Here is a 13222-nt window from a genome sequence, read left to right on the forward strand (position 1 = left end):
AGGCTCAGGCTCAGGCTCAGGCTCATGATGAGGCCTAGGCTTAGGCTTAGTTCGTTTTTTTTCAGATTGTCTTGATTTCTTAAAATTCGCGTCATTAGACGAAATTCCCGCTAGGTATAGGCCGCCTCCGACTGCGTTTTTACTTTTTTGACCAATCTACCATCTAATTCTAGGGTTCTTTCATTATCTCTGTCACTTTTTCATTAAATTTGTATCTTTCAAAAGTGATGAATAACTGAGTTAAACCAACACAGCATGGCGCCAATAAATCGTCCGTCGCCGCGTCCTCCTCCCTCTCTCCTCCGCCGCGGCCGCTTCCCGACGCCATTCCGCATATATTTAGTGGATTCTACTGATGTGGAGCCAATGGAAACCGGGAGAGGGGAGAGGCTCCAAACCGGCGGACGGACCCCTGCTGCGACCAGCTGGCGCCTGGCGCGACCATTTTGTTCCCCCTCACTGCATCGTTTACTACTAGTGCAGTCTCTGTCAAAAGAGCACACTCTCTTCCATTTTTTATGTTTACAACAACTCGAAGAGGGCAATCTTAAACTATTCATTGGAATTTTGGAAAACATCGGAACATTATCTAAATATTTTTAAGAAGTCTACGAATTTTGAACTTTTTGAAAAAAAGCAATCTAGCAAAATATTTTCAACTAAATAACTTTTTATCATATGTTGAGGAGGTTTAGAAAGATTGAAAGCACTACAATTAGAGGTGAATTGGAATGTCCTTGTTTGCTCTCTGATTAAAAAAAATACAAGTTCTAGTAAAATAGTTTTGTAGATCCCAATCCAAACCAGAGAAAACTCATGATCTCACAATTTTGGAATAACCCTATCATATTTTTTCAATTCTCCGATGGTACCACTTCCTTTTCTTCTATTGCACCTAAATATTAATATTCCCTTTACTTTTGTTTTTTGTTCACCTTAATCGCAATTGTCACTTAATTCCTCTATTAGTACGCTTCTTGCATCTCTTGGATTTGTTATTCAAATGTTCTAAAACAATTGAGACATACCGTGTAGATAGTTTTGAATTCATCGTATTTTCCATTAATTTTCCTCTTTTCAGACCGCCTGTATGGTGGACACCATGATGAACACAAATACAGATGGTGTCACAGCGGTTCCTCCGATCTTTCCACTACCGTCGACGACACCAAACAGAAATAATAATAATGAACTGGCGATGTTGGCACAGAAGCAAATAGTCGCCGGATTACTGTTACAACAACCAACGATTGTGCAGGCAGCGGTGAATGGAACCAATTCGCAAAAACATTTGGCAGATATTGACTATACGAATGTTATTCAGGTGAGAGATGGGCTCTTTGTGGTTTTGACTCCTTGATTAATATATTGAGTTATAGATGTGAAATTGATTCTCTTGAAAGACTTTTTAGATATTCATGTTCGAGTAAGTCTATCTGTTATTTTTCAGACTCTTCAAGCCCTTGGCACTACAAATCTAAAAGCATTCTCTCTACTTCTTGATCCACAATCCCAAACATCTCAGTTAATATCTGAAGATACACGTCCATCTGCCAGCTCATCACCGTCTTCAACTGCAACTGCAGTATCTAACAGTGGACAATCAAACGCAACATCCACGTCATCATCGTCCACAGAACCCGAATATAAACCGAGAAATGTGCGAGAAAAAGTGTATGCAGATGGATATATCATGTCATTTGATAAGAAATCGTGTTGTGGAACTAAAGAATTTTGGAGATGTGAACGAAAGAATGATTGTAATGCAAGAATGCATTCAGATATCAATACACGAGAAATTGTGAGAAAGTTACATCCACATAATCATGAGAAACCGTCGCCCGAAGAACTTGCATTTTATGAGCAAGATTTCTCTACTCTCCATCCAAATTATTGTCATCCAGTGAAAAGTGTGAGTTTTTTTGAGCTAAAAGATTTATGGTGAATATTCAAAACTTGAAATATTCAAAATAGTTAGAAATAAAAAGTCGAGAAAGAACGAAAATGTATGTACGCCGAAACGTTATATGTATTTCGATTTTTACTAATCGCCCTGCTTGAACTTCCTCTAAAATGATAAATGTTAGACCAATCAGCGATTCGCTCCGCTCATTTTCCAACCAATCAGACGGAGTGGGCGGAGTTTAAAGACGCAGTGGGCGTGGATTTTCATCGCGGGGGGTTACAGGGAAACCAGCCAAAATAAAAAAGTTTTTTTTTAGTTTTCGGTAGATCCTGTAGGCAGGCAGGTAGGCACAACACTTATTGTTAATAAAACATTCGGATTATGTGTAACTGCTAATTTCATGTTTTTTGATTTAAGAATTCCAAAATTTCCCAATCTTTTTTAAATTGAAATCTTTTAGATCAACCGATCCTACATGCAACGAAAACTGAGCCGTGCCTCACATGTATCACAAGCTCTACCAATTGCTCCACAACAAATTAAAGCTGAACCAATGGAAGTTGACACGACAAATCAAACAATTCAAAACTTTCAACAAAACAATAATTTAATGCTTCTCGCCTCAATCAATGCAGCAGCAACTGCGGCTGCAGCTGCAACTTCTGCTGGAATAAGTCCGCCGGTTGTTGGACAGAAAAGAGTATCAACGACTGTGATGCCTATCACTTTGAAATCGGTTTGTTTTTCTTGAATAATTATGCTTTGTTCAAACATCATAAGGTTGGAACTTTTCAAAACTATAGGTTTGAGCCAGAAAAACGGAAATGAACTAAAAAAAATGATACGAATTTCTAAAATTCAGGGCCAAATTCGAAAATTTCGAACAACTTTGGAATTTCTTAATATTTTCAGCAACGCACAACTCCTAAAGAAGAAGAAGATTCATCTCAATTGATGTCACAAGAAGAATTCCGTATCACTTACGAATTGACCAAAAAGCTCATGGAAATGATGAAGCCAAAAACTGAAATTGGAGTTCGATGGCAAGGAGATGAAGGGTCAATTCTTTTGTTCTTATCACATGATAATGGAGCAGAAGAGAATGTCTTCTTTCCGGTGGTTGTCATGAATCGTGATGAGGTAAGTAATATAATTTCTGGAAGCCCGAAAGACTGAAAGCAGAAAACAATCAACAATTATTTCCTAAAAATTTATAATTTTCAGAAATCCCTAATCACTGCGTTAGAAGGATTCACTGGCAAACGTTGCGAAGGAAAACTTGCTCTGTGTTACTCACAGAGGGTTAATGTGCTTGTACATGAAGCGGTAAGCGAATCAATTTTCTAAGACTAGACATGAGCCCTGGTAGAGTTTTGCTACGTGGCGGTGAATATGAGAAAACTCTTCCACTTTTCGAAATTTAGCATTGATTATTTGTATTTGTTGTAGGGGAAGCTCGAAGACCTGTGGGAAAGCTCGAAGATTTTTTCGAAAGTTTGGCAGTTTGTCAAATTTATCCTACAAAAAATCTAAATCAAGTCATTTTTTTCTAAGCATTTCTGAACCTTTCAGCTAATCAGCAATTGGACACACGGAAAACTATTTCTCGTCAACACTGATGCACCGGCTCTCTGGCGTCTAACGCCCGTCGACGCTTTCGGCGAGCCTTTAAACCATGTCTAAGTGATCATTATTCAATTAATCGATAGTTTGGAGTCATGAAATTATAACTTGACCGACTGCAACGTTTCGCTGCACGCTACATTTTATTAGTTGTCATGAACCTATAATATCGAGCTCCCGGAGCAATCATATAATTACAAATTGTAAATTTTTTTTTAAATTTATTCCAGCCATTTTCCCCTCTCAATACCTCTCCCTTATCTTGTCTCTATAATCTTGTCTGTTTCTCAACAAAAAAGCTCGTCGTCAGGTCCCCCATTTCCGGATCTCATTGTGAACTTTTCAGAAAAGTTCGCAAATTTTCATATTCCTTGTCAATTCCAATCTCTATGTCTCCCTTTTATTGTGCTCTTTCCCCCTTATAAAATTACGGAAACCACCCTCTCCAACTCAGGAAAAAACCCCCTTTATATGCTCCTTTTCTTTTGATAAAATGATATCGTTCAACTAACAATTATCCCCTGATCACTTACATCAATAAATTGTTTCTATGAAATAAAAATATATATAAAGTGGACAATTGAACATGAATAAGTAAAAAATGTTGCTATAATGTCACCATTGTGTTCTAGCATTAGTATGTCTAAGTCCATGAAAAATTGAGTACCTAATCGTAGCAAAGAGATGAGAAATAACCAATTTTGTCATCAAGTTCCGAATTCATCAAAAAATATCACAAAAGAGCTCCAACATGCTCCAACAAATACTCATCAAATTTCGTGACATTTTTGTCGAGTTAGAATCTTCAAGAGCCGAATTAATAGATGTTGCTCCTCTAGTAAAAGTGAGTGTTTGTGTTTTATATGACAAAATTAGTGTTTTTTTAATTTTGAAAACTATTCTTACAGCTTGTCGATAAACTCGGAACACGGATGTTCAATTGTTAACTTTTCAGACTGGCGGTCCGCATAATTATGGGCCACCCTGTAGTAAGGGTCGGTCTAGACTCCAATTATACATTATCAAAAATATGTAGAAAGAACATGACGCTCATACAATTGTGGCTGTTACATTGACGATTACATCAAAAACGTTGCTAGGAAACAAATTGAAACGTTTTTTATCTTAAACAATAGAAAACATGTTAGCTAAATATCTGATCGAGACATAATTATTGCTTTAAGTGTGCGAAAATCAAGTTTTACTTGTCAAGATTGTTTTGACCATCTTGCAATTGTTCTTTAGAGATATGAGAGAAATAGTGCAGTTGTAAATTCGATCATTGCAACTGCAACAATCATTATCAAAATTGAATAGTGTTGATATCAAAATACATTGAAGATCCTTGAAAATTGAAGATTACACAGATGTAAGTCATTGATAAAAACTGCTTGGTTTGAAACAATGATTCAAGACTGATGATAGAAATTATTCCGAGAATTTCAGAAAAAGGTATGGCCGGAGAGTACCTTGACAGTAAGTTCGTGACTCAACTAATCGCTCAAAGCTCTATTTCAATTCCTTGGACCATTGCTTGAACCTTCTGAAAATAATATTTGTGGAGGTCAAACCGTACTGAATCATCGTATTCAATCGAGTTGTCAGCATAAGATCTGATACTTGTCTTAGTTTGAGAAGAATGAAAGAATTCATACAAACTTGCACACTCTCGCACGCGCAAAGCTTTTCAATTAACTTCAAACCTACGAAGTACGCACAAAAATGTTATCCTGTAAGCCTTCACGGTGACCTACGGCTGCTGGGAAGGCAGTCATGAGACAGGCACGTACGTCTGAATAGTTGATTTGACATGGAAGCTTATGTCGGTTTCTGTTTTCGTCAGAATGATCAGTTTCGATTTTAACACTTTGCTTTTACACTTTTTTCTCTTTCATTTCCAGCTTCTAATTCGAAAAAATATTTTATTATCGTTTGGGTGAACGTGTTTTCGCTATTTTTCTTGTTGGGTCTCGCCACGATCTCTATCATTTTAGCTTCTAAATAAACTTCAGAAAATCGTACATTTAATGTGGGAATTAAGATTTATCGGGATTTCACACTCTAAAAAGACAGAAATAGCAGTGAGATCCTGGTTTTACCCGCAATTAAAAAAAAGGCATTATTCATCAAAACCTATGGAAATTTTCGAAAAACGTCATCGAAAAAATAATTTCGAAATGTTCTGAATCTATGAATATTTTAAATCATTAAAAAAAAAATTCCACGTAGTTAGTAAAACCTTTTTGAAAGGTAAACTTACGCAGTCTGTGACAAAATTACTTCATTTTTCGCTTAACTTTATCAATAATACAATGGAAAATGAAAGGAGTCGCTTTAAAGCTGGTCCCTCGGGTTAATGCGACATCAAAAAATGGATGCCTTAAGGAGGTGGACAATGCAACGAAAATCAATTCAATATGTGAAAGTGCTCCGAACACAGCAAAGCTTCTGCACTCTTGCATCTTCCCGAAGATCCCAACAACTGTCTGTTCACAATATTCATTATCGCCACATAAGACTCATTTCGCGATGTTTATGGAAATGTGTGGAAGTGAGCTGACTGGAAGAATCAAGTTTAAATCAGACGAACAAGTCAAAAGTGTAATATGCCAAATCATTTTTTTCTTGGTCGCTGCTCGAAAGAAGAGTGGATACTCGCACAATGACTTCCACAAAAGAAACATTTTAATTAATGATACGAGAAAGGAGACAATTTGTTACAAAGTCGAAGGCACGGAGTATGTTTTGAAGACGAGTGGAGTTTGGGTAACTGTTATCGATTACGAGGGAAACACGTTCGATGGTTAGTTAATTTTTAAGGCTAATCTATTTAGATTCAGAACTTACATTGTCTAATTCAGATGAAGGTAACCGAGCAGATTTCCTCCGTCTGGATGGAATCTTCAATGATCTGAAGATGCAAATGAAGGGAAAAGACGGAAAGCATGTATGTATAAAGTCGAATTGAATAGTTAAAAGTTTAAATTTCCGTTTGCGAAGACGGTTCTGGATCGAATCAAGGAATCGTGTGACATCGAGGATTTATGGAAAAATCAAGAATTCATCCATACCTTTCTTTTGTAATAAAGCGCAAAATTGACTGGAAATGTCCTCATGCTCATATAATAATAATAATAATAATAATTTATTACGCTCGCTGGGAGACGTGAAGGAATACAGAATACAAAACTTATCATTGTTCGCTTGAACTAGAATTGGTGCAGTCGGGCAATTGTTTCCATTCCATTAGAATGTTGTCCTTGTCCTTGCGTTGTTTTTGCGCAGACTCCCCCATAGTGGGCGAGCGATTCCCGAGTGAAAATAATCACGGAATATACATCAAACTAACCTGAAATTAATTCTATTTATATATGTAAAACAATAAAAGATTTTTGAGCGAAATATTTTGAATTAATTTAAAAATTCCATCAGAAATTGTATCTATTTTCATCAACTTGCAGTTAAATTCCATATAAAAGTCACAATCTTGGGCATCTCCTTTGTCTTCCAACTACAGTAATCCGGAAAATTTCGATTTTTAAAAAGTAAAAACGCGTGGACCCTCCTTATTGTGAATGGTACTCCTCGAGGAAAAGTGGCGATTCGGAACGAACGACGATGAATTTCGAGATTTTTCAGCTTGAAATTTTCCGATATTATTGTTTGATTCATTTGAATATATGACAAATATTTTCCATAACGAGATTTTCTACCTGTTTCAAGCATAATTCACATTTGAAAATATAATTGTTCAATTTATCGCATTTTAAGCTTTCATTTGAACCCATCTCGGCTATATTCCGTTTTATGCAAATTTTCAGGGTCTCATCACGAAAACTCTCTGGGGTTACTGTAGTTTTCGGAGAGGTTTTACAGGAGGCAAAATTTTAATTAAACCCAGTCAATAGGAAGTTCAATCAAAGCTCAGAATTCAAGAAATTCAAAAATGTTTTTTATCAGCTCGTGTCTTTAAACTACAGAGGCCCTTATCCTCAAAAATCAATCTATTCTAATCAAGCATTTGAGAAGTTTTTGGTCAATTTTCTTGGATATCCTCCCCACGTACTTAGGAAAAATCCATTTATCAATAAATTTTTACTATGAAATGAGGAAGAAAACAAAGAAAAATTGAAAAAGAACAAGAACAACAAAATTCAAACAGTAGTAAATGGAATAACAAAAGAACAATTTTTGTAATAACTGAAAAATTTAGAACTTGGTCTTTCTCTTTCTTCCGGAATACTTCGACTCGTGTCTGACGTCGCGTCCCTGCTTAATCTGTCGTTGACGTTTCGCCTCAATCCATGCTTTCGATCCTTTCGCGACTTTCTCATTTTTACGAGAGTTCCACACAAATCTGAAATTATATATGAAAAATCTATAATACGCTTTGATTTTTTGAGTTCAAGATACAAGATTCAAGATTCATTAGTTATTTTTCAAATAAATCCGAATTCTCACCTTCTTCCAGCATTATCAATCTGTGTTCTGCTTTCTTCTCCATCTTCAGTCAATGCTTGTGGAAGTTGAACCACTCCTCCAGTCATCAAAACCAAATAAACTTTCTTCCGTTTGGCGGCTTCAGGAAAATCAACAACAAGTCCTCCATTGAATCCTGCTTTATGAGCTTGACCCATAATCAGATCGCATTGCTCATCGTTTTCCGGGTAGAATTGGAAAACTGCTCGTGATCCACGCCCAAGGCATCCATAGAGTGATTGAAAAAAGAAGAGAAGACGTTTACGTGGATTCTCATCTGAAGCATTTGCATGGCATAACCATTGAATGGCTGAGATACTGAAAATATTTAAGGTTGGGTACATAGAAAACTGTAATAAATTACCTAATTGCACCATCAAAACTTCCAGGCCTGAATGGCATTCCTAGTCCCATATCTTGATGAATGAAATCTCCAGATTCAAGGTCTTCATCTTGACGAGCAATTTCTGTAAAAGAGACGAAACATTTACATTTTTCCAGGTAATCTTACCTAACATTGGTCTGGAAACGTCAACGCCAACAAACATGTGACCAGCATCAAGTATAACTTCAGAACTCATTCCGGTACCGCAACCTGAAGAATTTTTGTTGAAAATCAAGCGTTATTATCCAGATGCCAACTTTTGCTTCAAGAATAGGGTCCGACGAATTTCCCCAAATTCAGAATGAATGTGCGCCTTTAAAGAGTACTGTAGTTGTGAAACCTTTGTCATTGCGGAATTTGCAAAGGTCAAAAAAAATTTTTAGTTTCTTCAAAGTTTGATCTGTTTTTATATTTTTCTTGCAATAAACTTAAAAGAAACGAATGAAAACTTCGGAAAAAAACGCGGAGTTGGAAACTACAGTACTCTTTAAGAAAACTTTCCTTACCAATATCTAGCAAAAATCCAGATTTCCCTTCTGGAAGTGCCAATAGCTCTAGTGCTCTTTCAGCCATTTCATGTTGAATTGCAGTGATGTGGGAGTTTGATGCATATTTTGCTGCTTCGGTTTCATTGTAGTACTGAAAAATTGAAAATAGAGATGGTTTTTGCTGTAAATAATTTTTTATATTCAATTAACAAAATAAACCAGAGTAAAAAAATCAATAATTATCGATGTTGAAATTTTCCGAGACAATTTTAAGGTAGAAGATGAGAATACTCATTATAATGTATATTTTTTGAGAAAAACGAACCAAATCCGGCGGTCCAGTGTGCTCTGGTTTCACTTTGAACGAAGCCATTTTGACTGAAAATCAGAAGTTCAAATTAATATTTTTTCTATTTTTACAATTATTATTAAGAAATATAAGAAATTGTTATAAGACAATTGATATAAAAAGAAAAATACGTTTACTTTAACATAAATTCAATTTATTGGATCGTATGGGATAGAAATCTTGAATAAATAAATAAAAATTCTATTTACATCTACAGTATCGACGAGTGAAGTCTACTAAAAGCATCAAAAACAAAAGTTTCTGGCAAGTCAGGGTTTTTGGAGGAAAATACAAATCATAAGGTACATAAGTCTGAAATTCGTTGATGGGAAAATATCATCACTGATAATTGTTAAAGCTCATGCTGTGTAAAGATTCGGAAACTGAAGTGCTTGATGACGAATGACAATATTGTTGAAGGAAAAGTGAAGGGAACCAGTATTGTGTTGTATCGGATGCCTGTTCATCTGTCCATGCGAGTCCTTCCTTCACAAGATGTTCCAAGGCAGAGCTTGCGCGGGCTTCGTCCCATCTGAAAAATTAACTAATTAAATAACAAACTAAAAAATTAACAACTTTTGGATAATAGACCTACCTCAATTTATCAATAATCAATTCCTTTGTAACGTAAGCAGCATCTTCTGCAAGTTGAAGAACTCTTGAATGATCCATACTCAATTCTCCTGGAACCGACTGAACCAGAAAACGACCACCACCGAGAGGAACCAATTCAAATCCGTTTCCAAGTACTTTCAATTTATCTACGGCACGAAGAATATCATCTCTGAAAACATACATTTTTAATTGATTTCATAAATATTATTACGTTGAAATGGTATCTTTACGAGTTCTTGATCGTGTTCTCATTAATCGATTACGAATTTCTTCAACTGTCATGATGCCTCCATTTATGTGTGTTGTAGAAAGACAAATCTGAGAATAAAAATAATTATTTCACTACATAATAATCAGACATTTTTTACCTCAACAATTTGAATTCCCAGCTCGTAATAAAAGTCTCCGAAACCAAGCGCTTTCGCCCAGAATCCTTTACTCGCTGAAAACAATTAATTTGAAATACTCTGTTAAAATGATGAAAATATACATGCTAACGGATCAACTCCAACACTAGCACACATTTCTTGAAAATGACGACGAAATTGAGAGTTCTTCTTGATTTCATCTCGATGTCGTTGCGCAAACATTTCCAGTCTGTAAAAATTGCAGTTTGACACTAAATGTCCGATTAAAAAAACCAACCCAGCCGAAAGTTGCTCTAACTGTTGCGAGAATTGTACCAGTTGCTCTCCAGCCATTTGATCTCCCTTTGCGGCAAACTGAAAAATAGGAATTTGGGGTTTTTCAGTCAGTTAGCTGACCTTATTGGCAGTTTCCTGCTTTTTCTGAATTGCAGCCACTCCAATTCTTCGTCGTGTCGCCATCCTGGGAAGAAAAACTAATTTAAAATATGCTAAATGCATAAAATGAAATAATGTAGTTGGCAAAAGAACCAATAATTAATTTTTAAAAAATTACAATTTTCTGAAAATAATAACTATTCTTAAATCACAGAATTTCAGAATGTCAGGTACCAGTAAATTGAACTCGAAAATAAAATTACTTAACAAAAAAAGAAACTTAACAATTATTATAAATACAATTTTTGAAAACAATAATAAGGTCTATGGACTTAAAAAAGTGCTAATAAAAACAGAAGATTCAATGTTTAAAGTGGCATGCCACCATTTATCGGGAAAATAGATTACTTCTCCAGATTTCATTTCGCATTCCAATGGAAGTTCGTCGCGGGACAATTTTGGATAGTCATATGTGTACCTGTAACAAGGAATGTTAACTCCAAAGATAAAATAAAAATACAAAAAACTAACCATTCCAATGTTGTTTTATCCGGATTCCAGTTCGGTCTCTGCTCATATGGATACAGGAACCACCGTTTTGATCCATGAATCACTTCAGCGAATCCAGGTCCGTGAAAATGAAATGGTACTCCAGTTCCAGCACCCGCAATACCAAATGAGAGTGCTGCAGTGTGACCGGGAAGTTTCCATTCAGGTTGTTTGTATTTGTCGAGAAGCGGCTTCCAGACTCTGAAAACGTTAATTTTTACTTATTTTCCAAATCTTGGTTGTTTTTTTTTAAATATAATAAAAAACGTACTTTTGATCAATATCTCCGAAAAGGTAAAGTGTCTCGTTTCCCAACATTTCCAAGTTTTGAGGCTTCATTTTCTCTTCGATATAATTTCCGAATGTTGTGGGAACCTGCAAAACAAAATTTAATAAAATATTTGTAGATTAAAAACTGAAACTAACTCTTGTGTAGCTGTAGGTATTCGCCGAATTAAGAGTTACATCGGCATCGCGCCACGTTGAAAGCATTTCAGCTTTTTCAGTAAGCTTTTGGAACTCATCGTTATCGATGTTGTAGATGATGACCGGCTCGGAATATGCATATCTGCAAAAATTAATAAAAGTTTTTTTTGTTTTCTAAATTTAAAAGTAAACTTATTTCTGCACCAGTGTACTTACCTCTTCAGAAACTCTTTTTGAGTTAATTCCTGAGCATCATGTCGTTCAATATTGCACTTGCTTTTTTGCTGAACTTTATCCTTCTCTTCAGTAGTCCAGCCTCCATTCTGAAATGACAATTCAATAGTATTTATTTCCCCAGCAAAATAATTGGTGCTTACTTCAACAATTGCCAGTAAAAAACTGGGCAAAAACGTGAGAAAGAGAAGTTTATTCATTAAAAATCGATGAGAAACAGAAGAAAATAAAATGCAGAAAAATCGCGAAGTGCGCCAGCACGAGAATAGCGCAAGCAGCCGCTTCTTTCAAAAGCGCGGATTTTCAAAATAAAAACAATTCCTCTTCGTAGTTACAGTTTATTATTTATAATGTAGGAGTTTCGACACAAAAAATATTAGCAATTTCTTCAGAAATCCCCAAAAACTCTCACTTGATGTTCTTCTTATTCAACTTTCCTATGTGCATGGAACAAATGATTTCTGAGAACGAAATAGTAAAGTGAGAGGAAGAAATGTGTGCATTTCATTCTACTACTCATATACATTTCTTTTTCCGTTTTTTTGAATGACAAGAGACATGGAAGAACGAGAAAATACTTTAAAAAACAGAAAGAAAACAAAAATGCGAACATTTTTGACATTCCCTCTTCAAACGTCTTCGTCTTTCTTTTTACACAAAAAGGCATACGCTTCGGCAAACTTTTTTCCTTCTTTTTCCGTTTTTTGCCGTTATGAGTTATGACTCTAAGGGAGAAGTAGAAAAAAAGAGAAATATGCGTGTGCTTGTGCCGCCTAGTTTTCATTGTTTTTTGTTCTTTTCTGACCTTTTCCCTTTGAGACAACGCGCAGATTTAGTTGTGTTTTTGAGTTTACCTGCACAACTTAGTCAACATTTTATATTCATGAAACTTTTTCGAGAAAGCGGAAAATCAACTTCTGTCCCAGAAATACTCTTGTTTTCTTTTCAATGTCATTAATCTGATAAGAAAGATTTCAAACTTAAAATTTCAGTGTTTCGGGGTTCCATTTTCAAAAATGGAAGAACGACCGCTAAATCTCTGACAAGGTCATGTGTCGATTTACGCAGCACCTCTTGTGGTGGAAATTCTAAATTTCGTACCATTTTTTTCCACCTACAACGTAAACTGGGAGCACCCAGAAATGGTGAAAACTGTCGATTAATGAAAATTCTTCTCGGGGAGTACACGAGCTCCGTAAATCGACACTTGGTCTGCTAGAAAATTAGGAAACATATTCCCAGACATTTTTCAGAGAATTCTGATAGAATATCAAAATTATAGTAATTAATGCAATTATTTTTGTTCTCGAAGACGAGAAAACCAGTTGAAAACATTTACATTCCTTGAAATAATTCGATTATCTCTGAGACATTATCCAATCTTTTTCTCACATATTAAATAATTTTTTCATCATTTTTCCAGTA

General features: G+C 35.6%; 5 protein-coding genes and 2 non-coding genes across 7 annotated transcripts; 3 read left to right on the forward strand and 4 right to left on the reverse strand.

Moving 5' to 3' along the window:
* Nucleotides 1–405: 405 nt before the first annotated feature.
* On the forward strand, nt 406–454 carry C26E6.16. Its single transcript, NR_052296.1, has one exon. It is a non-coding gene; the product is annotated as an Unclassified non-coding RNA C26E6.16 (non-coding RNA).
* Nucleotides 455–1081: 627 nt separating this feature from the next.
* On the forward strand, nt 1082–4129 carry flh-2 (FLYWCH transcription factor 2). Its single transcript, NM_065648.6, has 6 exons — nt 1082–1324; nt 1451–1912; nt 2367–2642; nt 2819–3046; nt 3131–3232; nt 3479–4129. The coding sequence occupies exons 1-6, from the start codon at nt 1091–1093 to the stop codon at nt 3587–3589; spliced, it is 1413 nt and encodes a 470-aa protein (NP_498049.2). The 5' UTR covers nt 1082–1090; the 3' UTR covers nt 3590–4129.
* Nucleotides 4130–5823: 1694 nt separating this feature from the next.
* On the forward strand, nt 5824–6631 carry C26E6.1 (Protein kinase domain-containing protein). The gene is made up of 2 exons (NM_065649.2): nt 5824–6332; nt 6391–6631. The coding sequence occupies exons 1-2, from the start codon at nt 5849–5851 to the stop codon at nt 6495–6497; spliced, it is 591 nt and encodes a 196-aa protein (NP_498050.1). The 5' UTR covers nt 5824–5848; the 3' UTR covers nt 6498–6631.
* Nucleotides 6632–7278: 647 nt separating this feature from the next.
* Nucleotides 7279–9262, reverse strand: C27F2.4 (Methyltransferase BUD23). The gene is made up of 6 exons (NM_065650.5): nt 9207–9262; nt 8900–9032; nt 8520–8603; nt 8373–8475; nt 7991–8326; nt 7279–7886 (listed from the first exon to the last, which is right to left on the reverse strand). Exons 1-6 carry the CDS (start codon nt 9252–9254, stop codon nt 7739–7741), a joined length of 852 nt encoding a protein of 283 aa, NP_498051.1. The 5' UTR covers nt 9255–9262; the 3' UTR covers nt 7279–7738.
* Nucleotides 9263–9347: 85 nt separating this feature from the next.
* On the reverse strand, nt 9348–10673 carry vps-22 (Vacuolar-sorting protein SNF8). Its single transcript, NM_065651.8, has 7 exons — nt 10610–10673; nt 10491–10567; nt 10336–10442; nt 10214–10287; nt 10057–10163; nt 9826–10014; nt 9348–9762 (listed from the first exon to the last, which is right to left on the reverse strand). The coding sequence occupies exons 1-7, from the start codon at nt 10670–10672 to the stop codon at nt 9570–9572; spliced, it is 810 nt and encodes a 269-aa protein (NP_498052.1). The 5' UTR covers nt 10673; the 3' UTR covers nt 9348–9569.
* Nucleotides 10674–10774: 101 nt separating this feature from the next.
* C27F2.9 (JmjC domain-containing protein) lies at nt 10775–12050 on the reverse strand. The gene is made up of 6 exons (NM_065652.8): nt 11941–12050; nt 11780–11886; nt 11564–11705; nt 11409–11512; nt 11120–11338; nt 10775–11066 (listed from the first exon to the last, which is right to left on the reverse strand). Exons 1-6 carry the CDS (start codon nt 11995–11997, stop codon nt 10913–10915), a joined length of 783 nt encoding a protein of 260 aa, NP_498053.2. The 5' UTR covers nt 11998–12050; the 3' UTR covers nt 10775–10912.
* Nucleotides 12051–12383: 333 nt separating this feature from the next.
* Nucleotides 12384–12524, reverse strand: C27F2.12. The gene has a single exon (NR_052297.1). It is a non-coding gene; the product is annotated as an Unclassified non-coding RNA C27F2.12 (non-coding RNA).
* Between the last annotated feature and the right edge of the window lie 698 nt (nt 12525–13222).

The sequence above is a fragment of the Caenorhabditis elegans genome, chromosome III (assembly GCF_000002985.6).
Source record: "Caenorhabditis elegans chromosome III".
In the NCBI taxonomy this organism is placed as follows: domain Eukaryota; kingdom Metazoa; phylum Nematoda; class Chromadorea; order Rhabditida; family Rhabditidae; genus Caenorhabditis; species Caenorhabditis elegans.

What these genes read in the sequence shown, in the direction of transcription:
- vps-22 (NM_065651.8), bottom strand. Translation starts at nt 10,672, where the DNA reads ATGGCGACACGACGAAGAATTGGAGTGGCTGCAATTCAGAAAAAGCAG. An exon ending in AGCAGGAAACTGCCAATAAG is followed by an intron (nt 10,568 to 10,609) that starts GTCAGCTAACTG and finishes CCTATTTTTCAG; the next exon opens with TTTGCCGCAAAGGGAGATCA. An exon ending in TGGGAATTCAAATTGTTGAG is followed by an intron (nt 10,164 to 10,213) that starts GTAAAAAATGTC and finishes TTTTATTCTCAG; the next exon opens with ATTTGTCTTTCTACAACACA.
- C27F2.9 (NM_065652.8), bottom strand. Translation starts at nt 11,997, where the DNA reads ATGAATAAACTTCTCTTTCTCACGTTTTTGCCCAGTTTTTTACTGGCA. An exon ending in TTTTACTGGCAATTGTTGAA is followed by an intron (nt 11,887 to 11,940) that starts GTAAGCACCAAT and finishes TTGTCATTTCAG; the next exon opens with AATGGAGGCTGGACTACTGA. An exon ending in GATAAAACAACATTGGAATG is followed by an intron (nt 11,067 to 11,119) that starts GTTAGTTTTTTG and finishes TCCTTGTTACAG; the next exon opens with GTACACATATGACTATCCAA.
- C26E6.1 (NM_065649.2), top strand. Translation starts at nt 5,849, where the DNA reads ATGAAAGGAGTCGCTTTAAAGCTGGTCCCTCGGGTTAATGCGACATCA. An exon ending in CGAGGGAAACACGTTCGATG is followed by an intron (nt 6,333 to 6,390) that starts GTTAGTTAATTT and finishes TGTCTAATTCAG; the next exon opens with ATGAAGGTAACCGAGCAGAT.
- flh-2 (NM_065648.6), top strand. Translation starts at nt 1,091, where the DNA reads ATGGTGGACACCATGATGAACACAAATACAGATGGTGTCACAGCGGTT. An exon ending in TGCCTATCACTTTGAAATCG is followed by an intron (nt 2,643 to 2,818) that starts GTTTGTTTTTCT and finishes TAATATTTTCAG; the next exon opens with CAACGCACAACTCCTAAAGA. An exon ending in ATGTGCTTGTACATGAAGCG is followed by an intron (nt 3,233 to 3,478) that starts GTAAGCGAATCA and finishes TGAACCTTTCAG; the next exon opens with CTAATCAGCAATTGGACACA.
- C27F2.4 (NM_065650.5), bottom strand. Translation starts at nt 9,254, where the DNA reads ATGGCTTCGTTCAAAGTGAAACCAGAGCACACTGGACCGCCGGATTTG. An exon ending in CGTTTCCAGACCAATGTTAG is followed by an intron (nt 8,476 to 8,519) that starts GTAAGATTACCT and finishes TCTCTTTTACAG; the next exon opens with AAATTGCTCGTCAAGATGAA. An exon ending in AGTTTTGATGGTGCAATTAG is followed by an intron (nt 8,327 to 8,372) that starts GTAATTTATTAC and finishes AAATATTTTCAG; the next exon opens with TATCTCAGCCATTCAATGGT.